The 21,847-nt window shown below is 37.5% G+C and overlaps 6 protein-coding genes across 6 annotated transcripts; 4 read left to right on the forward strand and 2 right to left on the reverse strand.

The window, feature by feature from the left end:
- Positions 1-669: 669 nt before the first annotated feature.
- On the forward strand, positions 670-4,653 carry L201_004394 (uncharacterized protein; the record flags this gene model as incomplete). Its single annotated transcript, XM_066220136.1, has 4 exons — positions 670-879; positions 937-1,139; positions 1,201-3,185; positions 3,257-4,653. The coding sequence occupies 4 exons, from the start codon at positions 670-672 to the stop codon at positions 4,651-4,653; spliced, it is 3,795 nt and encodes a 1,264-aa protein (XP_066076233.1).
- A 598-nt stretch (positions 4,654-5,251) lies between these two features.
- On the reverse strand, positions 5,252-8,580 carry L201_004395 (uncharacterized protein; the record flags this gene model as incomplete). Its single annotated transcript, XM_066220137.1, has 5 exons — positions 5,252-7,254; positions 7,318-7,749; positions 7,843-8,062; positions 8,196-8,400; positions 8,486-8,580. The coding sequence occupies 5 exons, from the start codon at positions 8,578-8,580 to the stop codon at positions 5,252-5,254; spliced, it is 2,955 nt and encodes a 984-aa protein (XP_066076234.1).
- A 1,292-nt stretch (positions 8,581-9,872) lies between these two features.
- On the reverse strand, positions 9,873-11,794 carry L201_004396 (actin-2; the record flags this gene model as incomplete). The annotated part of the gene is made up of 11 exons (XM_066220138.1): positions 9,873-9,935; positions 10,004-10,057; positions 10,118-10,203; positions 10,279-10,372; positions 10,443-10,523; positions 10,588-10,900; positions 10,991-11,115; positions 11,205-11,403; positions 11,555-11,619; positions 11,687-11,717; positions 11,772-11,794. The coding sequence occupies 11 exons, from the start codon at positions 11,792-11,794 to the stop codon at positions 9,873-9,875; spliced, it is 1,134 nt and encodes a 377-aa protein (XP_066076235.1).
- A 506-nt stretch (positions 11,795-12,300) lies between these two features.
- On the forward strand, positions 12,301-13,482 carry L201_004397 (uncharacterized protein; the record flags this gene model as incomplete). The annotated part of the gene is made up of 4 exons (XM_066220139.1): positions 12,301-12,658; positions 12,765-13,024; positions 13,164-13,377; positions 13,451-13,482. The coding sequence occupies 4 exons, from the start codon at positions 12,301-12,303 to the stop codon at positions 13,480-13,482; spliced, it is 864 nt and encodes a 287-aa protein (XP_066076236.1).
- Positions 13,483-16,094: 2,612 nt separating this feature from the next.
- On the forward strand, positions 16,095-16,532 carry L201_004398 (uncharacterized protein; the record flags this gene model as incomplete). The annotated part of the gene is made up of 1 exon (XM_066220140.1): positions 16,095-16,532. The coding sequence occupies one exon, from the start codon at positions 16,095-16,097 to the stop codon at positions 16,530-16,532; it is 438 nt and encodes a 145-aa protein (XP_066076237.1).
- Positions 16,533-18,797: 2,265 nt separating this feature from the next.
- On the forward strand, positions 18,798-21,607 carry L201_004399 (uncharacterized protein; the record flags this gene model as incomplete). Its single annotated transcript, XM_066220141.1, has 3 exons — positions 18,798-19,244; positions 19,315-19,400; positions 19,465-21,607. 3 exons carry the CDS (start codon positions 18,798-18,800, stop codon positions 21,605-21,607), a joined length of 2,676 nt encoding a protein of 891 aa, XP_066076238.1.
- Positions 21,608-21,847: the final 240 nt, after the last annotated feature.

Consider the following 21,847-nt stretch of genomic DNA (forward strand, 5'->3'; position numbering starts at 1 on the left):
GAACAGGAGAAGCTCATATACAATGAAAATAGATACAATAGTAAGCTGCAGCTTAATTATCGATTTTCATAGTATATAGGTTTCTCCTTTTTTTCTCCTTATTCGCTTGATCCATTCTTTCTTCTCTTCACACATATACCCAAAGATGAGAATTGCCAACAACTTAGAGTCAAGCTCGGAGACCCTAGTCGCTTTACCTTAAAAAAGTAAATGTGCTGGTCATTGTCGAGTGTCGGCCTGTTTGACAGTTATACTGAGGGATCCTTTCCTTATTTATACCCACTTTTATATCTACCTATATTACTCGTAATTCATATAGCTTCAATAGACCAAACTGAACATGTATTTCGTCCTCATGCACAACGTTCCGTCTCATTCAATGAATGCATGCATATCTTATGCTTAGTAAAAGTCCTCCGAGGGTACTGTGGAAATAGAACGCTTTGCTTGCATGCAGACATTGAAAAATTTGTACGGTGAAATGTGCAGAAATTCCACGTCATCATATCGTGTAAAGCTGTAAAGGCAAGGTGTCAAGCGTGGGAGGATGTCTGTGATGCGAGCTACTTGTTGAATACCGTGGGAATACCTTTGATTCTTCTTCTCCACTTATCACGTCCACTCTTACACTCTTGCATGTCGTGAACATCAACAATAACACTGACAGACATGTCACAGGAAGAGGGTGATATACCTTCAACAACGCCTCTGGACCTTCTCATCAATGCCATAGCAGGCTCAACAGATTATCCATATTCACCAACTCAAACTTATCAGGATTCTATCAGAGCAGAAAATGATGCTACTCCCTTTTCTCACGAGGGTCATGGCGGAGAACCAGTACAAGTGTCGGTGGACCAAGAAGCCAAGGATGCGCAAGTGAGCTGGCTTCATACCTCTTAATTTGGTACAAAAGCTGAAGATCTTCTTGCTTAGCGTGTTAACCGCTATATAGACCGTCACAAATATCTTGGTTCCCCTACATCTCGTCAGAAAGAAACATCTCAAATAATAGCAGACTATATCGTACAAGCACAGGCGGTTCATTCTGGCTCAGCTACCAACTACCAAGGACGAGCAACAAAGATAGAGATCTGGCATCCTTCGACTGGTCAAAAGAGTTATGGTAAAGAGAGAAGGTAAGCTAGCGTATCATCACACATATCAAAGTAGGCTAAATAGCTGGCTTGATCTATGCAGAATCATCGCTCCACCTCCCAAGCTATGTATATCAGGACCTTTACTGTCCTCAGTCGCTTCTGTGACTATGTCAACAACCTCTTTGTCATCTTCAGCTTCACCGTCAAATCCAACAATGATCACTACATCCAGTAGTCAAACTCACAAAATAGCATCTTCGACCATCGAAGATATAGATCCAGAATTATTTGTCTCGGACCCTTCACCAGAAATTACTCTTTCTAAGAACAAAGGCAAACGAGCTAAAAAATCGAATAGGAAGACAAAGATAATGAGTGCAGCGCGTAGCGCAGGATTTGGAGGTACCTTACCTAGATGGAGAAAAGCAATTGAAGGTAAAGAAAGGGAATCATTATCAGATGGGCTGAATTTCCCGGGCCTATGGATTGGTGAGGATATTGGTAAAAACAAAGAATTCAACCTGGAGCTTAAAATTATGCTGGAAGATCATGTCCCAACTCAACATGACGAAGGCGCGTTCAACAACGAAAAAGGTAGGACGGTTGCACAAGACTTAATCAGTAATGGAGATCTCGCAAAAATTCAAGATATACAACCTTTCGAAAATATCGACCAGTCAATTCAGTTATCTGAAGTACTAGATTCATCGTCCATCGATGTACTTCAACCTTTAGCTGCAGCAGTACAACAGGTGAATGAAGCTGCTAGACAAGCTTTGGCGGAAGATTCACCCGAATTGCGTGTACCCGGTGAAGCTGATCTCACACAGCTACCTACCCCTTATCGAGCTTTAGACGAAAATCCGAGCCAAGATGTGTCTATACCACAGGAGATAGCGATACCATCCACTCCGCGAGCTGCAACACCTATGCCTACGCAACCTGCAATGCCTTACGCTACTTTTATTTCGAATCCACTTAAATTAATCTCAAAACCATCTCAGAAGACAGCAAAAGCACGTTCAATGTCCAGCTGTTTATCGATTGATTCCTCTTTCGCTTTATGGACTCGGATCAATGCTCAAACTGTTCGGACCAAATACATGAGATTGGAAGTGGACGAGTCTAATCAAAGCAATGAAGCCGAAGAAGACAGTTTTGCGGCTAAATTGACATCGAAGACAGGTAAATGGACGCCATTTAAATTCGAAATCATCAAGAGAGTTACGTTACCTATAATAGATAAGAAAAACATCAGAAGTGCTAGTCATAATCAACCCCAACCACCTTCAAATTTCTTAGTCTCCGATAGTATAGATCAGTACGAAAACATCCTTACGTACGGGTCAATAGTTAAATTGGTAGATTTACAAAGTGGAATACAAAGTGATCCTGTCAAAATTGTTCGAATTGAGGATAATGGATACACGTTAGGTGAACATGAAGGTCATCCGGTTAGTGAACTTCAAAGAATTGGTTTGGTTAGATTACATGATGATGGTGACAATGATTATTCTGAAAGATTAACGGAAAAAGGAGAAAGATGGTATTTATCAGCTCCAGGAGCCAGGATGGGTGGTGGTGAAGTGATACCAGGAATGGAATATATGAGAAGTTTAGGTAGAGGTGGAAGAGCCAAACCGACATTTACCAATCAGAAATCCAAAACTTCGATTGCTCCTGCTCCTAGTGGACCTATCGGCGAGAACATACCTATACCAGAAACCCTTAACAATGTAGAACAGACTTCAGATATGCCTAATGACGTGAACGAAACTTTGAATAGTTCTAATGCCCCGACTACAGCTTTAGAAAAGAGAAAAGCAGATTATGAGGAAGGAAAGCAACTGCAAACTCCAGTAAAGAAGAGAAAGAAAACCAAAAGGAATGCACTTGCTTCAGCTGTATTAGCGGAAGATGAAGAAGGAAATTCGCAAATTATGCTATCTTGGGTGAAAGCTGAAAATAGGGAAGAGATAAATGCATCCGTTGGACTGAAAGATGCAGTTGAAGGAGAGGATAGGTCACAGAATGTGACCGTGGATAGGGTCGAAGACTGGATGTCATGGATTATAGGTGGTGTAGGTGAGTGATGGAAGGGATCTCAAAGTATTTGATGATTAACCAGAAGCTAACAATTGAAATAACCAAATTAGCATGCTCGTCTCAAACCCTTTTCTCCACTACAAACATCAATCAACCATCATCTCCAACACCGTGTGATATCCAAGACGGTCAAAAACGCCTAGGATCGGAAGCGACTTCAATTGACCCAATACCTCAAATTCTGATCCCACCCAAATTTGATTCTGAACAAAATACTCTAGATTTAACTTTATCGCAATTCCACTTTCCTTCCTCCTCCAGCTCATCGTCACCACTACAATCATCTCAAATAGATGACGAACCACTTGAAATCTATTTAGGTCCAATAGGTCCACTATACTATACAACATGGAAATCTACTTCACCTAAAAATACACCTACCTTGGCTATCCCATTCAATCGGTCTAGAAACCAAGAAGTAACTGATACAATCAACCATTATAAAGTTTATTCCACTTATCCATCAAATAAGAAGCATATTATCGTTCAAGTACATATGCCGAATGCTGAAGAAATCATACAAGTGATGAAAGACTGTTTGGTAAGAGCCACCGAGGAAAAGGAGCGCTCTTCGGGGGATGATGCGATTCGAGATAAGACTGTCACATTTGAGGAGGACGACAATAATGCAAAGCAAATTCAACATACGACAAAGGGGGACATTGTCGTCGCAGGGCGAAATAGCAAATTGCAGGAAAACCTAATCGATCAAAATACTGCAATCCGACTGAATGATTTTGAGCAAGAAACAACAACAGCTGAAGAGAATCCTATCGATCAGCCAAACCTACACGATGATGTTGCTATACCAGAATTATCGAGTGAAACAAGAATCGAAGCACCACCATTAGAGCCACAATCCTTATGGTTTGACGAACAGGAAGATACGGAATCACATCAGAATAAACTCAGTGAATTATCAATTGAAGCTGCGTTATCGATGACGGATAACGATTTCAATACTTTACATGAATTAGGTCCTTTTGTTCAAGGTGAAGATGATCCTAATATCATTGCTGAACACAATAACGATAATAATGGTGGGATAGCTCAAGCGACGGAAATGACCGAAGAAGGGATGGTTATAGATCCCTCATTGAAGTCTCAACCAATACCAAAAGTTAAAGACGTTGACTTTATAACGCAAATCAATGATCAAAGTCAAGTCGAACAGCAACCTGAATTGGAAACTATCAAATTACATCAATCATCTACATCAAATAAAAACAATAATAAGGAGAAAAATCACGATTTAATACCATTACCATTTTTATTATTTAGACAGTCTGATAATATGGTATTTGGTATCGGTAAATCCGTTATAGCTCAAAATATTAATTCTACACCTACATACACAAAAAATCCTAAAGTAGATCTACAATTACAGGTAATCTCAGATAAAGATCAGGATAATTTGAAATGGGGTTTAAGAGTTATTGATATGTAATTTTAGATAACTTTGTTGTTCGTTCTCGGAATTTCATGCTTCTTGGCGTACAAGATTTCGATTTTGGCCGTGGCTGTCTATTTGTTGGACTTGAAGTAGTATTGTATAATTTCGAGTTGTGTTAACTGTTTGTGTATCTATATTGATATGTACTGTAATGACCATGTACAGTACTGTTTTTTTTACTGTTCCAATGATTAATTCTATGTGACGTCTAAAATATTTTGTAAATGTAGCAAAACATGTGTTTGAAGATGATATTGTACACTGGAGGAGTTTGACATTCATAATCTATTCATTGATATATACCCATAAGCCATAAGAAATCGAAAGAAAAGGTAACAAAAAGAAATAGAGAGAGGTGTGAAGAAAATAAAGAACCTAGATTACTTGATCATGTTTTTATAATAACAGCAAGAACCAGAGAAAAGAATGACGAAAATGTCCATATTTAGAAATGATAGTATATGAATATTTATAGTAATCTAATTTTCTAATTTGTAGTAAGATATGTTTTCATAAGTAAGATATATACATATATATATATATATTGTTTTTTTTAAAAAAAATTGTTATAAGTTGATCATCATCGATCGAACTAAGTAGAAATAGTAAAAGGAGCAGAAACCCAAGATTCATAATCTGATTGTTTTGATCTATCACCTGTTATATGTAAAGTTCTTAATAAAAATTTATATGTACCATTTGGAATTATTGTACCATTTGAAAATTTATTTGATTTTAAAGCAAATGTTAAATGATCTTCACCTGCCCCATCAATATTATCAGTTGATCTTGGTATAAAATCTTGTTCATATAAATTACCTAAAATTGGAACTTTACCAAATGTTGATGATTTTCCTTGATTAAATCCAGAACAATTTATACCTTTAAAATTCGTTAATTGACAATATAATGATATTAAAGATTGTGTTTTTGATGATTTCCAAAATTTATCATTATTACTATCAATTATAGAATTTAATTTCCTTTCTTCTAAAAACGATACATCCTCGTCACCTATAAGATCTCGTTTAGAATTATAATTTGGTGTAAATCCAAGATTTGTTGTAGTTAAATTTGAATCAATTAAATCAATTAATAATAAAGGTGTACCACCAACTAATCTATAAATAACTGTAGGATATTGACCATTTTGGAAATTATATGATTGACCTGATGAAGATTGAATAGAATTATTTTCATTTAAAATAGTTGGTGAATTAAAACCTAAATAGTATGAAGTACCATCTAATATTGGCATATCTTTCATTTTGGCTGCAACACCTAAATAAGGTACTTGTACATTTGTTGATCCACCTGTAATTTGAATGAATCCAGAATATACAGGGAATCGTTTCGAATCTAATCCTTGTGGTTGTTGAAATTGTAATAAAACCACCCAAGTTGATCTAGGGAGTAAAGTTACTGATGATTGTGAAAATTTGACATTAGCTCCGTTAGATACTTGTGGTACAGGTTGATCACTTGATTGATTTAATCCTGATTGATAAGATAATAAAGTTCCAGCAGGTAAATTTGATAAAGTATATTTAACGATTTTATTTGTTGGATTTGTTAAAGTTAAATATTGTGTACTGGCAAAATAATTTGAATCATTTAATAAAATTTCTGATGGACTAACAATTAATCTATCTTGATTAAGAGCTTCTGCTACATTTAATTTACCTGATCCTTGAACAGCAACATTAGCTAAAGTTTGATCTGATTTTGAAGTAGTTAAATAATCTGCTGAAATTTGTAATGCAGATTTTACTTTATCTGGTGAAGTACTTTGACTTCCACCTTTTGATGCGATATATAAAGCTGATGCACCTGAAACTAAAGGTGTAGAAAATGATGTACCAATTTCCATTGACCAATTTCCAAATGTTGAAGGTACGATTGAAATTAAATTGGTTCCTGGTGCAACTATTGATGGTGCCATGAATAAGTCATTTGTTGGACCAATTTCACTAAAATATGAAGTAATATTTCCTGTCCATACATTTGGTGCTTGATATGGATTAAATGTAAATGTCAAAGTAGTATTGTTGGTTGATGTATGATTATTTCCAATTTGACTTAATAAATAATTTCCATCTTCGTAACTGACAAAACCGAAATCTAATGGGAAATTTTGATATAATGGTACTGAACCTTGTGTGTTGATTAATAACATTTGTCTACCACCTTGATAATAAATATTTTTAGCTTTATCTTCTAATGCACATCCACCTCTTCTAACTAAAACTACATATCCTTTTAAATTCGGTGTTCCAGCTGGAATCGTACATCCATCAGCAGCAACGGAAGGATCTGTGTTGAAAGCGTATAAAGGATATGTTCCAGGTGTGAAACCTTGATAGTTGAAGTAAGTGATGGGTGCGTGACCAGTTGAGACTGATGCTTGTTGAGCGGGGAAGAAAGCATTATCATTTGCGCCGACATTGATTGCTCCAATACCAGATCCAGGAGAGTAAGAGTAGAAAGAACCAACTTGACCTCTATTACCTGCTGAGATTGAGAGGACAACACCAGAAGCGGTAAGTCTACTTGCAAAGACTGATAACATACTTTCGGTCCAACCGGAACTCTCACCTATATGTCAGGGCGCTTATCAGTAGCAGATCAATTTTGGTAAAAGAATGTGAGATTACTTACCAACACTAAGATTGATTATATCTACACCATCATTATAAGCTCTTTGCATAGCTTGTAGTACAATATCATCTGTTGTAGCACCATTACAACCGAAAACTCTGTATTGTAATAAAGAAGCTTCCGGTGCTACACCTACAACATTATATTTGTTCCCATTTGAATTGGCACCAATCAAACCTGCTGTAATCGTACCATGTGTATAACAATTATCAAAAGGATCATTATCTGGTATAGGTGAATTTGTACCATTATATGAATCACCAACAAAATCATATCCACCGATAAATTTACATTCAGGTTTACCATAACAACCACCTAAAGGTTCTCTTGTATAATCTACACCACCATCAATAATACCAATTTTTACACCTTTACCTTTATTACCTGATGCTTGAACAGATTCTGCTCCAATTTGTCCTAAAACTGAGAATCCTTTGTTCACAGAAGCTGTAGCAGATGGTGAGGGTGTGGATGAAGCTGTTAAAGTGATAGTTGAAGTAGTACATTTCTGATTCCATCCTTTACCTTTACAAGTTGTTGTTGTAGTTACTTTAGCAGAAGTGGTAGTGGTAGTTGAGTTAGAGTTTACAGCGGAAGAAGAAGTAGATGAGTAAGTTGTTGAATCAGGAAGATTGGCTGCTGCTGGCCATTGAGCGGTTTGAGGGAAAACAGTTTCAGGTAAACTGAGTAAATGAACTTGTCGGAAATCGATAACTCCTTCAGTTGATAACAAGTTGGCGAGGTCCTATGATAAATATGGGATGAGCTTTGTATGTTAGTTATATATTCTCAGACAATGTATATCAAAAGAAAAATTCATATTCCTTATTTCGTCAATTGATATTGATATCGCGTAAGCTCGAATCGGAAAAGCTCACATTATCAGAATTTAAAGTGATACTAGCACCAATAAATAAACCATCTGAATATTCTTGATGAACAGTATATGAAGTATCTCTTTCTTTTAATTGTTTATAAATTGCTTCATGTGGTGTTGAAATACTTTCATCACGTTTCATACCTGAAGAACTTAGATGTGCATTAGAATCAAATTCAACTATATATCTACCTGGTACGATAGAACTATTTACAACAAAAAAAAAAATTAATACAACATCAGCTACTTCATGTTGTTTTACTCATGCGACAAGTCAAACGTCGTACTCACCCAGAAGTAGTTCTTTGTACATCAGCTAAATTGAATGCATTAACTTTTGAACCTATCAAGGCTAAAGCAATAGAAAAGAATGTTGAGGTTTTCATTTTTGTTTTTTGTTCTATTGAGTCTGTTCTTGTTTGATATTGCGTTATGAGTGATATGTTTTTGATTGTGTCTTAAGGTTAAAAATTCAGAGTATAAAGAGCGTGTTGATCGTAAGGAACGTAAAGAGGTAAATTTACCTCAAAAAAAGATAGTATAATTTAGATTAGGAGAGAAGAGGGTGATAAAGAATGAAAAGTGTGGATTGATCAATCAGTCAAGTGAGTTTTGACGACGATCAATGTTCACCAAAGATTATTTGTTTCGAAGGAAAGATGGAAAGAATGTGAGGTATGATTGAAGAAGAGAGAGGGAAAAAGATGAATCTAAAGAGAGAAAAAAAAGAACGATCTTTCTGTTATCTATCTATCTATCCAAATACCTCCTATTCTCAACGTGATCAAACCATCCGAAATCGTGTCAACAAAAGTACAAACATTAAAAAACTTTGATTCTATAATGACGAAAGAAGTCTAAGTGGAATTAAATTATTTGTTTACATGTTATCGTTTCTTTCCGTTCCTACATGTCTCACTTTATTCGTTGCGGTAAGGCTACTACTACTGTACCTCTTCATGCGCTATGCACCTCCGAAATGTCTTTAGCTTCGCTGAAACCTTCCGGAATGTCGGACTGGCTTAAAACTAACCCTTAACTACTCAACTACAGAAGACTATATTGCCCATTCTATGGTCAAAGTATCCAGGTACGGCGGAACAGAACAACGTAAATAATGATCATTTTTTAACGACATGTGCAAATATGAAAGATTGACGCGTTTCTTGGCTTCATCTCATTTCCTGACAACATGATGCAGAGTATTATTGCCTTTCAACTGTAGTGGTGGTGTCGAGATTATGCAAGCTCATCATGAAGGGCAAGAGACCACGCGGACTGAAAATCATCGTTTCACAGCGTTACCGATTTGACGATCTGAAGAACATGCGGGTCCTTTCAAGGATGCCCAGATCTCCTGTTATTTGCTATATCAACCGATTCTATGTAGATCTTTCCGCTTGAGTTAGCGATCAACTCAAAAGTAAGATCAACAGAATCTCGTGCCTGGGCCTCATCGACCTCAAAGTCGATTGGGTGAATCGCTGAGGAAAAGAACACTGAAAAACGCGAGCGTCGTGGTATAGAGATATACATGGTCATCATTATCATCAGGATATCGGTATTGAGTGAATGTCCACGGTCAAAGGCCTGATAGCCTCGTATGGATTCTAAGGGAATCGTCCTTCTCCGCTGTACACCAGAGAAAGCCCAATTGCCCTTTTATAAGAGAACTGATCTAGAATGCCTTCTTGTGGATTATATCTGGATCTTCTTTATACTCGTCGGCGGAAACCCACATCTACGTAAAGTAATAGTCAATTTGCGACTTTTCAAGTGAAGAACCTGTCTTAGCATATGCAAACTTACTTTCTTGAAGGTACTTAAACCAGCTAAGATACTTCCTCCGATCCATGTCGAGTACTGTACAAATGAGTATGTCAGCTTCGAGCCGCCATGTCCTGTCACATTGCTCCAGCTTACTTTTCTCTCAGGTGGAGCATAGATTTTCAACTTGACGTCTGTCAAAGCCAACTTCTTTACTTCGGCCAGTAATCTATCTCCGAAACCTATACAAAAACAGAAAGGGATACAAGTCAGCTCAATACAATTTCAAGCAGGTCGCGTGAGCACACTGAACTTACCTGTACATAAAGTCGATCCACCTGATAAAACTATGTTACTAAATAACGACTTCCTCAAATCAAGATCCGTCCTATTGATAGAATCTACTATAACCTATAATGCATGAGATATTCAGCAGTCAGCTGGCAGGATTGCGCGAACAAGATGAATTCGGGCAACTTACTTGATGTACACCAGGATACTCTTGTCCTATTAATTCAGGATTAAACAATATTTCCGGTGCTAAAAATCTTTCCACACCCAACTATAGTATATAATGTATCAGCTTGTTATAATCACTTTGGTGTGAAATGAAAATATTAGCTAACCTGTATTATCTTGCCATCAGGTAATCTAAATTCTTCCCAAGAGCCAGATTGATCTTTTTCTTCCTTTACTGGATTCAAAGCTAAATAACAGGTTTTTTCTTTTATCGTTCTAACAACTTCTTTTTCAGCTGATGTATGTAAATAATATCCAGATTTTCTCAATAATAACTGTAAATGATCTGTAACGTCTCTACCTGCTATATCAATTCTTCTAACTGCATGCTGCATCGAGAATCCTTCAAATACAGGTACAGCGTGTGTTACTCCATCACCTGAATCTAAAACTATACCCGTTGTACGACCTGAAGAATATCTAGATATAATTGACGTATAAGCTACTATTTCGTTTGATGATAAAGCAGGATCATATATGCTGAATTTCCGCACGAGTATGAAAGCTTACAGAGATAGAACCGCCTGTACACTGGTGAAGAATGCCGGTACGTTGAAAGTCTCAAAGAATATCTGTGCAGCTACATCTCGATTTTGCCGTGGATTCAATGGTGCTTCTGTGAGAAGTACAGGGTGCTACATGATTGATCAGCATTGGATTGTTCACAGTGTGAGAATAGGTGAACAAGCGACGCAATTTTACGATTTGTGAATGACAAACTCACCTCCTCACTCAGAGCTTTCAATCCTTCACCATATACCCATCCCCATATCCTTTCCATATCGTCCCAATCAGTCACTACACCATGTTCCATAGGGTATTTTATCTTTAGTAAACCTCTTAGCTCTTGTGCTCTTCTACCTATAAACAGGTTATCCTGTATTGCACCTGCCATTACTCGAGGATGTTTCGGTCGACCAACGCTGAAAGAGTAAATGTTAATCTGTTAGCCTTTTCCATTGGTGATGTGCAGCCATTGATGGCAGCATGAGCGTGTTATGAGGAGATCTATCGTCTGAATCCAGGATGATGTCCACAGAGCGGAAGAGGAATTGTGATTCAAATTAAACTCACAAAGACGGCATATAACATGATGGCTGTTCTTCTCCTGCAAAACCAGCCTTTATCGTACCAGAACCCTATATCGTGGAGAATAAATAATGAGCTAATCTTTTCTGATAACCAAAAAGGACAAATTTAGCTCACGTTATCAATAACGACAGGTTGATTTGTCAATCTAAATGTTGAAAGTCAGCTCATTATACAGGAGTCAGTGTGAACATCAGCTCACACATCGTCAAATTCAGTTGCCATTTTGGTAGTTTCTCCACTTCTATTTGCTTGGCTGTAGTGATGATTCCCAATTTACCGAGCTGGATAGAGGAGGAAGAGAAAGAGGGTCTACTCGCAATTCACTATCTATGAATGTCATGTCAATACTATTGAAATGTCCAAGCTTTAAGCTTTACATCAACGACTATCAACTTTACTCGTACAGCTCGGTCAAACGCGTCGAGATATAATCTTACTTGAGTACAGTACAACTGATACCTTAAATGGAGGGAATATATAGATGATAACATATTATATGTCATTAACCAGGAACAGATAACAAGGAATTAACAATTAACAATTAACCGGTTATTAGGCGAGAAAAGCGATGAGAACATGATTAACCATCTTTCGACTGCACTGCTTCTTATATCACTCCAAGTTTAGTATATATACAAGGCTGTCAATAGTAATAACATCGTTCAGAAGTAGTTCTCTCCATCATTGACAACAACACGAAGTATCAACCTACATATTACCAACCAACCATGGGCAAATTATCAGAATTCCTCTCGTCGTCTTCCAATAATCATGAGCAACAACCTCCACCACCAACATATCATGAATCCAAGATACCTAATCACAACTACAGTCACACCCAACAGCCATCTTCATCCTCTTTTGGAGTATCAACTTATCAACAACATCAACAGTTACCTCCACCAGAATTCCCACATTTATTCGCATGTTTACATTTAGGTAGATCAGATAGGATTAGATTAATCAACTTACCATCAAACTCTATCCCTACAGTGGAAGCTGCTATAAGGAAAGTCTGGTTAGCAGGTATTCAAAATGCTGGTCCTTATCATAAGGGATATGAATGGAAGTTGAGTGGAAACCCATGTAAGTGGAGACTTTTTACCGATTAGGAGAGCTGTAGAAGCACGATATGATCGTAACTAGACAATCTATTCTAGATGCTGATTTCCTTTTTGCTACTGATTGAAAGGGCACGGCCAAGGTCCAGAAGCAATACATTCAAGAAGATTGCTATGTCATGTTTTACATGCCTTATCATCAATAGGATGGGATTTACATATGGCTTGTGATCTAACTAAAAAAGGTTGGGATAAAGATACGTTAATTCTACATTCTGTTCAACCGAAACAGAAGTTTTATTTCTCAGTTAGTTTCAATCAAGGTGATAAAATTAGGATAATTGATCCACCTGATGAAAATGTTAAGAATGCTTTTATTAGAGCTGTTCGAGTGAGTCTGACGCACCCAGTGAACTCTGTATAAAAACATTCAATGTATACATCGACGTTAGGATTGGGCGACTCTATCGACGGCTTGACTGTACTAAGGGGTGAAGCTGATATCTTTATACTTCTTTGAACTCATATAGACATGGCCATTAGGTATTCAATCCGAATATGAAAAAGAACCAGGTGCACATCAAATTAAATTACGTGGTAATCCATGGTGGACTTCAGATGGTACACAAGTTGTTGAAGCTAGAATATTAGCATGTACAGTTTTATCAGCGATGGAAAGTGTTGGTTTCGAATTAGTTGGTAGTGTTGATATGAGTATGGGTAATGGTGATAGAAGTTATGATTGTGAGTTTTTCTCTCAACACGATTCTAAAACTAGGTGGCTAAATGTCCTATCAACTTCTCTTGCTCGATTTAGTGGATACTTGGTTCTTCGCTCAGAAGATGTAAGCTTGAAATGATATGCCAAACAGGTCAATAGTCGCAATTTTAGAAGACTGTGTCAGGCATCTCCCGGAGTAAGCTCCAGACTGCACATTGTTCCCCAGTGTGATTTGATACGTCGCCTCTGAAGGGCAAATGTACCAGTAGATGGTTGTATATAACAATATAGTCTCTGTGTAATACGAATCAGGTATGCATATCATGTATGAGCTACTGTATTTAGGAAGATGCAGATAGATAAATATCTATAACGACGCATGTAACCATATTTGCTGGATCAGGGTAAGCCACGTGTCTCATTCCAGGTTGTTCCTCGTGCGAGTTACCACTTCCAGCACCACAACAATTAATGTCCCGTCGAGTGGTCAATACATCTATCTACCTATAGCTATATTCAAGTCATCCTTGATGAAGAACTTCATTACACTATAATTACTATCCATTCACTCTCTTCACCTCAGCTATAATCAAAAGTCTTAGAACAAGATGGCCGAAAAGTTAACTGAATTCGCTGAAATTCCTCAACAGTTTATCAAAGAAGGTACACAGGTGAGTAGATAGCGATATACTTTCTCCTATGAATCTATCGTGTCTTCTGAGCTATACCATCAGTGATGACCTTGGGAGCAGAGGAAGAGTGTACGGACCTAGAGTCACTAAAATCAGGTTGATCGGAACAAAATACTAATTTGTACATATTCTTCAGTTCGTAAACCGATGTACAAAACCATCAAAAGAAGGTTAGTAGTATTTTCGTGATCTTTTATCTTTCTCGATAGATAACGGCAAGCTCTTGAAGATCCGCTATAAAACTCAGGGGATTTTCATGGCACAATTGGAATTGACAAGAAGGTAGTAATCGTCGATGGGAAGGAATGGGATATGTGTTGAAAGCAGTACAATGGAGCTGGGATAGAACGGGCAACGTAGTGGGCGGTCTGCGATCAAAAGAGGGCATATCGCATAGCAATAACTGGATTATCTGAATTAGGATGTTTCCAGAAGAACAAAAGCAAAGGTGACAATGTAACTGGGAGGAGATCTAGGAGTATAGGGAATAGAGATTACGGAGATGTGAACTCGCGATTCGATACCAACCCAACAACAAATCGGTATACTTCAAACCATCATCAATCTCATCTCACTCTTAGTGTATTTAGCGATACTCTTAGCTTAGGAGACTTTATGATCTGGTTCAAGTGACAGTAATAGATTCTTGCGCTTACTCATTCTTCTCCATTCTTCGCGACTTAACAGAATATATTCAACTTTGTAAAGCTATCGCAATAGGTTTCGTAGTGATGGGTTTCATAGGCTATTTCGTTAAACTCATTCATATCCCTATGTGAGTATATTATTCCTCTTTTCATTTCCTTCCAGATTTCTGTTTTACTAATGCTATAATCGCTTGTTCTACAAAACAGTAACAACATCTTAGTGTGAGTATGGTCCCTGCCACCCCTGTTCGATCTATTTTCTTCCCTCAATCTATCTGGTATACAACGCTGTTCCTTTGATCTGTCTTTTTGCTAATCCTTTTCCCTTATCTCCAACAAATATAGGGGAGGAGCATAAATTCTTTTTCTCAATTGCACTTCAGGCTGAACAACATAAGTTGTGATTTGTATTCATGGGATGAGGGGTTTCTAGGAAAATGCATTGATCATATACCCTCATATTCTTTGAATATCAGCAATAATTTGGAATCCTAATTTTCTGCATCACGCTCGTCGGATAAATCCTGAAGTACTTTTGTTTTGGTCATGCCGAACATCGATATTGCATAGCATAAATATATCGATTTTCTTACGCGATAAGTCGGTTATCGGAATAGAGCCCGGTTATTGGTCAACTGTATATGGAAATATCGTCTCACTATACAGCATTGAATACATCTTTTAATCATTCTACCAACCGGTTTGGCAACCGAAGAAGCCTAAGAGTGGACCTTGTTTCATGTCAACCGGGAAGATGCTCAACGTATGACGGGGAATAGAAGCTCATTCGATACTGAACAAACAGACTCACGATTAACTCTTTTCCGCCTTGAAGTGATTTTCAAGCTGATTCAGCATCAATCACTGCACATACACAGATTGCTGGATGAAGTTGAAAAGGATAACTTGGCAATATTGATGACGTTGTTGGATAACTAATTTATCATTTTTGAACCTCCAGGCTGTGCATCGAGTACAACAAGTTTGCTGACTACAAACAGATCGACTCATCTGGTGGCCGTTTGGTATTTAAAGAAAAGGGGTAAGTCCTTGAGAAGGATAAAAGCGATCAACTTTACTTCTTCGTTCTCTTTATTGTATGTACAGCATCAATGGTAGGTGCTTCTGATGGGAAGTTCTAGTACAGCAATCAATCATAAAGACATGTTTAATAAGCGAATTCACTTTATACATACAGCAACGTCATCATGGAATGGTACAGTTGCTGATACTCGTTAGAAATTATATATAAAGACGAATGATCTTTTATAAGCTTCATTGTCAGCTATTTATATCGAACAAACCAACGAAACAAACGCTATACAATACGATAACATCCTTACTAAAATCGAACTCCTCCATCAAAATCAACCAAGAAATACCAATACAAGACAATACATAATGGACGTACGTTTTTCCAATTCAAATATCAGACGATCACCTACACCACCTTCACCATCACCTTCACCGCCATTCCCGTATAGTACACCTCCTGACTCACCTTCACCTTCTCCATCCCCTCCTCCATCCTCCGAATCTACTAAAATGTATCTTGTTCCGCATATCCTGAAATCGAATTATGGCCGACCTGATTATGGTAATCACATTTATCAAAAAGATGATTTTCTTCACGGAAGATATTTCGCTCCGAGTGAAAATGGTACTCCACTTAGAACATTTACAAGATCTAAATCTGATTCTGTTGTTACTCAATTATCTAAACAGAAAATCATCGATTCAATGGGTAATTTAAATGTTAAAGGCGATAATGGTAATTGCAGTAATGATTCTGGTAGTGCTGAGAATAATGGTTCTACCGATCAAGGAAGTAAGAAATGATTTCGTTTGAGTAAGTGAGTACATCACCGTGAGATCTTTCGTGTAGTTGCGCTAACATCGTACATCATTTTGGTGTTACATCCTCCTTGAACATCATTTATGCATGTTTATTTAGGTCAGATACTGTATATAGACTATGACTAGAATCTTCGAGAGGAATAGTCTTGCGGGTCAAGCCTGAGTTGTGATAATGTGACATTTCATCATGCATCTTACATGCTCATTCTTCTATGCACCAGTATGTATGTTGATTCTTAGGCTTCTTGTGAACGCCTAATTTTCCCAGATATTATGTTCATTCAGCGATTCATCCTGTGTCGCACCAATCTACACCTGTGATCGGTCGAGGGAACACAGTTGAACTGACTGAACGAGTAATGATGAAGTCCTCGCAGGTTGCCACTTCACAATACAAACATGTGCAAGGATCATCTTACCATGTAGTGAACAAGCTTGTCGATCAGACCTTGGATTGACTAACATGACGTATGATATGATCCTCAGCGGTAGCAGAGTAGACAGATGAAAGTGGCAAGTTGACCACAGAAGCACGCATGAATGGCGAATCGGCACAAAGTATCGGCATTATCTGGAATACCACTACATTTCCGCGCACTATTCGTTAAGCCTCTGTGGAATATCAGGCATAATCACGTCTTTGCTTCACAGCAACATGCGTTTATGTCGTGCTCGCGATATGAAGCTTTAACGTTACCATCATTCGGAGTGAGCGGACAAACAACACTAATTTATGGCTCCACAGATTAATCATACTCGTAATTCGTGATTTTTACACTCATCCTAGTACCGTATACAGCTCTAAGGTACACGGCATTCAGCTTGAGCATTATAAGTCAAATATAACTTGTATTCATGCTCTTGGCATATCAACTACCGAACGTGGCGTTTGGGGGCCATTAAGCAAATGTTCAACATCCCTTCATGTATCACGAATACCCATGAACCTAATGATGTTATGAGCTCGTGATATCGGGTCATTATATCACGACCATGCGGTATTCGGGATATTTGTGGAGAAGAGAGGTACAGTACAACGGAAAAGAGCAGGAACAGCAGCTGTAAGAGGGGATACAGTATAGTACCGCAGATATGGTTAGTAGCAGACAAACAACAACCAAAACTTTGCTACCAGGAACCGATCTATATTGAAGATCAGAGACTAATTCCAAATTAATTGGAACTATCAAGTGTCCCGCCAATACTACTATAATCTTAGATAACGATTGATGGCGACATTTGATCTAATCTTTTCTCCTTGGTGAACTGTAGGACATGATGGAAAAGGCATCAAACCGATCAATTGATCGACAGGCACCAAAGTTTTGCAAAATGCTCTTGGAATTTGAATTTACATTGTCACCACAGACCTAATAGCTAAACCTTACCAAAGTCCGCTTCAAATGAAATCTCTCTCATTTTATGGATGGAAATAGTGGATGGAGTGAGGACATGTTTGACATACGGCAATTCCTCTTTTCTCGGAATAAAAGATGTTTCTGGCTACGGTATTAGCTTTAGCGTGAGCTGCTATACAGAGTACCTCCACCTCCGCTTACTGGAGTGCTTCGAGAAGATTTACCCTGACGATTTTACCCTGGGTTGGAAAATAAACTGGTTCAAAACTGGGTATGTAACCATCAACCGTTCACTCAAAGAAGCGATTTTCAAGATATGGCGTGATCATTCGTCTTCGATTTTTTTGACTTTTTACACTTTTTTACACTTTTTTGATCATCGTTTCCATAGTTCAATTTCATTTCTTTACACTTTTTTCATAGTTACGTTTCACTCCACAACCTGGCTGATACGCTGATACCAAGCTGATTGAACATCCAAAGATATCAGATGTGAGATTAGATCTTATTTTATTCCAGATAATTGACTTGAAATGCATGGCAAAATCAATGACGTATCGTTAATTAATTCCAGATAATTTTGATTTTGATTACTGATTTCACTGATTTTGTCAACTTATTACATCTTATTTTCTATACTCTACGGTGCTACAAATTAATTGAAACATACTAACTATTTTTTTTATCAATCACCGATTCACTCCAGACAAGACAAAAAATCACTACATCTAGATCTCCTGTCATCGACATTATCACAATTGATATTATTGAATAATTTGGTTAAAGAAAGACGCAACGAAGACGTGATTAATCAGCTTTTAATATCTATCATCTTATTTTATTTTTTTAATCTCTTTTTCCGATAGAATTTATAGAGTTAATAGATTGAATGAAAGATATAAGTACTAGCTCAACATCAAATCCAATTTGGAATAAAAAAGGAAAAGGAAAACAGAAAGCTTTAGATCAATCAACAGATTATTCTACGAATAACCTTGATCGTCATCATAATACGAATCCAATAGGTAGTGAAGGTATCAATAGTAATCCTTTCATTCGTATTCAAGATTCATCAGAATCCGAATCAACTTCAACTACACCTACAACTTCAACACCAAACTTCAATCCTAATTCTCTTCAACCTCAACAGCCTCCAATCATCACCACCTCAAGGTCAAGGTCAAGACCCGATCAATCAGCAAACATGGCCACTAGTCACCAAGAACGTGACTTTAAAACCAAAGTCAAGAATTACTTTGGTTACACAGATTCAACACCTGAAACCATCTCAGTCGTCAGTTGGGCAAAGAATGCCACACCAGACGCTCGAACAGGAGTGAGTCATTCTTTATTGCTATCATAATTGGATGGGAGTTGATCTTACTAATCGACTTGCCACATTGTAGGTCAAAGCATATCTTTTATCATTATTCCCTTTCATTCAATGGGTACCACGATACAACTTAACATGGCTTTTCGGTGATTTGGTAGCGTAAGTTGCGGTTCATCATACCTGCCAATTGTAAATTTAAGCTAATATCATCATCTCCTATTAGCGGTATTACCGTTGGTATGGTATTGGTACCACAATCACTTTCATATGCCAAGATTGCCCTTTTACAACCTGAATATGGTTTATATTCATCATTTATTGGTGTACTTACGTACGCTTTCTTTGCCACCTCTAAAGATGTCTCAATTGGTCCTGTAGCCGTTATGTCATTAGAAACTGGTAACATTATTGCTTCAGTTCAAGAAAAATATGGTCAATTATATTCAGCTCCAGTCATCGCCACAGCTTTAGCATTCATTTGTGGATTTGTTGTTTTAGCTATTGGTTTATTAAGATTAGGTTGGTTAGTTGAATTCATTCCTCAACCAGCTGTGTCAGGTTTCATGACTGGTTCAGCTTTGAACATCGCTGCTGGTCAATTCCCTGCAGTATTCGGTCTAGCTAAAAGATTCAATACCCGTGACTCTACATACAAGGTTATCATCAACACCTTGAAAAACCTTAAATTCAGTACCTTAGATGCTGCTTTCGGTGTTACATCATTAGCTTTATTATACTTCATCAAATGGGGATTCGCCTACATTGGCAGAAAGAAGCCTAGATACGCTAGAGCAGCTTTCTTCGCTTCCTGTATCAGACATGCTTTCGTCATTATCATCTACACTATCATCTCATGGAGAATCAATTTACATCACACCAAGAAACCAAGAATTGCTTTAGTCGGTACTGTACCTTCAGGTCTTAGACATGTTGGTAGGCCAGAAATTACTAGTGAATTGATTGCTGCTATTGGTCCACACATTCCAGTCGCAACTATCATTTTATTATTGGAGCACATCTCTATCGCCAAATCATTCGGTCGATTAAATGGGTACAAGATTAACCCTAATCAAGAACTTATTGCTATTGGTGTCAATAACACTCTTGGTACTCTTTTCTCAGCTTACCCATCAACCGGTTCATTCTCTCGATCAGCCTTGAAATCCAAAGCAGGTGTTAGAACTCCAGCTGCTGGTCTCGCTACTGGTGTAGTTGTCATTGTCGCTTTATACGCTGTTGCACCTGCTTTCTACTGGATTCCTAATGCTACCCTTTCAGCATTGATTATTCACGCTGTAGCAGATTTGGTCGCTTCACCTAAACACTCGTACGGTTTCTGGAGAGTATCACCATTAGAATATGTTATCTTCGTTGGTGCCGTCTTATGGTCAGTCTTCTACACCATCGAATCAGGTATCTATTGGTCATTAGCCACTTCAATCGTTTTATTATTGGTTAGATTAGCTAGACCAAAAGGTCACTTCTTAGGTAGAGTCAGAATCAGACCTGAGTCATTAGAAAGTGGAACACCAACTCGAGATGTCTATTTACCATTATGTTCAGAACAACATCAAGATATTACAGTTGAAAGTCCACCGCCTGGTGTAGTAATTTACAGATTCGAAGAATCATTCTTATATCCAAATGCCTCATTGATTAATGATAGAATTGTTGCTTATGTCAAAGCAAATACAAGGAGAGGTAAAGATTTTACAAATATATCTGCTGGTGATAGACAATGGAATGATCCTGGACCATCAGCAAAACAAAAAGAATCAATAATTGAAGCTGAAAAATCTAAACCAAAATTAAGAGCTGTTATTTTAGATTTTACTGCAGTAGCCAATTTAGATACAACAGGTGTACAAAATTTAATTGATACAAAAGTTGAAGTTGAAAAATGGGCTGATCAACAAATTGAATTCCATTTCTGTGGTATTTTATCTCCTTGGATTAGAAGAGCTTTAATTGCTGGTAATTTCGGTCAAGGTGGTGAAAATAGAAAAGGTACTCAATTAGAAGTCGCTCCTGCTGTAATTCAAAATTTACAAGGTGTAGCTTCACCTGCTCCTCAACCTGAAAGAGATCAAGATGGTTTCCCAATAAATCAAGGTAGCAGAGATGGTCGAACTCTTGATATTGAAACTGGTGAATATGAACAAAACGCTTCAGGCTCAGGTTCAAGAACACCTGCTTCTTCTTACACAGACGAAAAAGATATTCACGGTGTAGCATTCAACAAAGATGGTTCTTATGCAAGAAGACAATCTGGAACCTCAATTCCTTTGGTTGATAAATCTACTCCATTCTTCCACTTCGATTTACATGATGCTATCAACTCATTGAATCTTCCTGAGGATCAATAAGTGATTTAGTTAATTAGGTTTTAGTTTTTGTACAATTTAATATCATACTTCTGGTTCAAGGCTTATCTATTATTTCATCTCATATTTATTTATAGTACACAACCCAACGACATTACGGATGTTGTCTCAGTTAATCAAAACTGGCATAGGATCGTTTTTGTAACTTGTTTTACTTTTTATACAGTTGAACAATGCATCCTGATGATGAAAATAAATTCTGTTATGCAAAGCTCGCCATCT

Source organism: Kwoniella dendrophila, chromosome 5 (genome assembly GCF_036810415.1).
Source record: "Kwoniella dendrophila CBS 6074 chromosome 5, complete sequence".
In the NCBI taxonomy this organism is placed as follows: domain Eukaryota; kingdom Fungi; phylum Basidiomycota; class Tremellomycetes; order Tremellales; family Cryptococcaceae; genus Kwoniella; species Kwoniella dendrophila.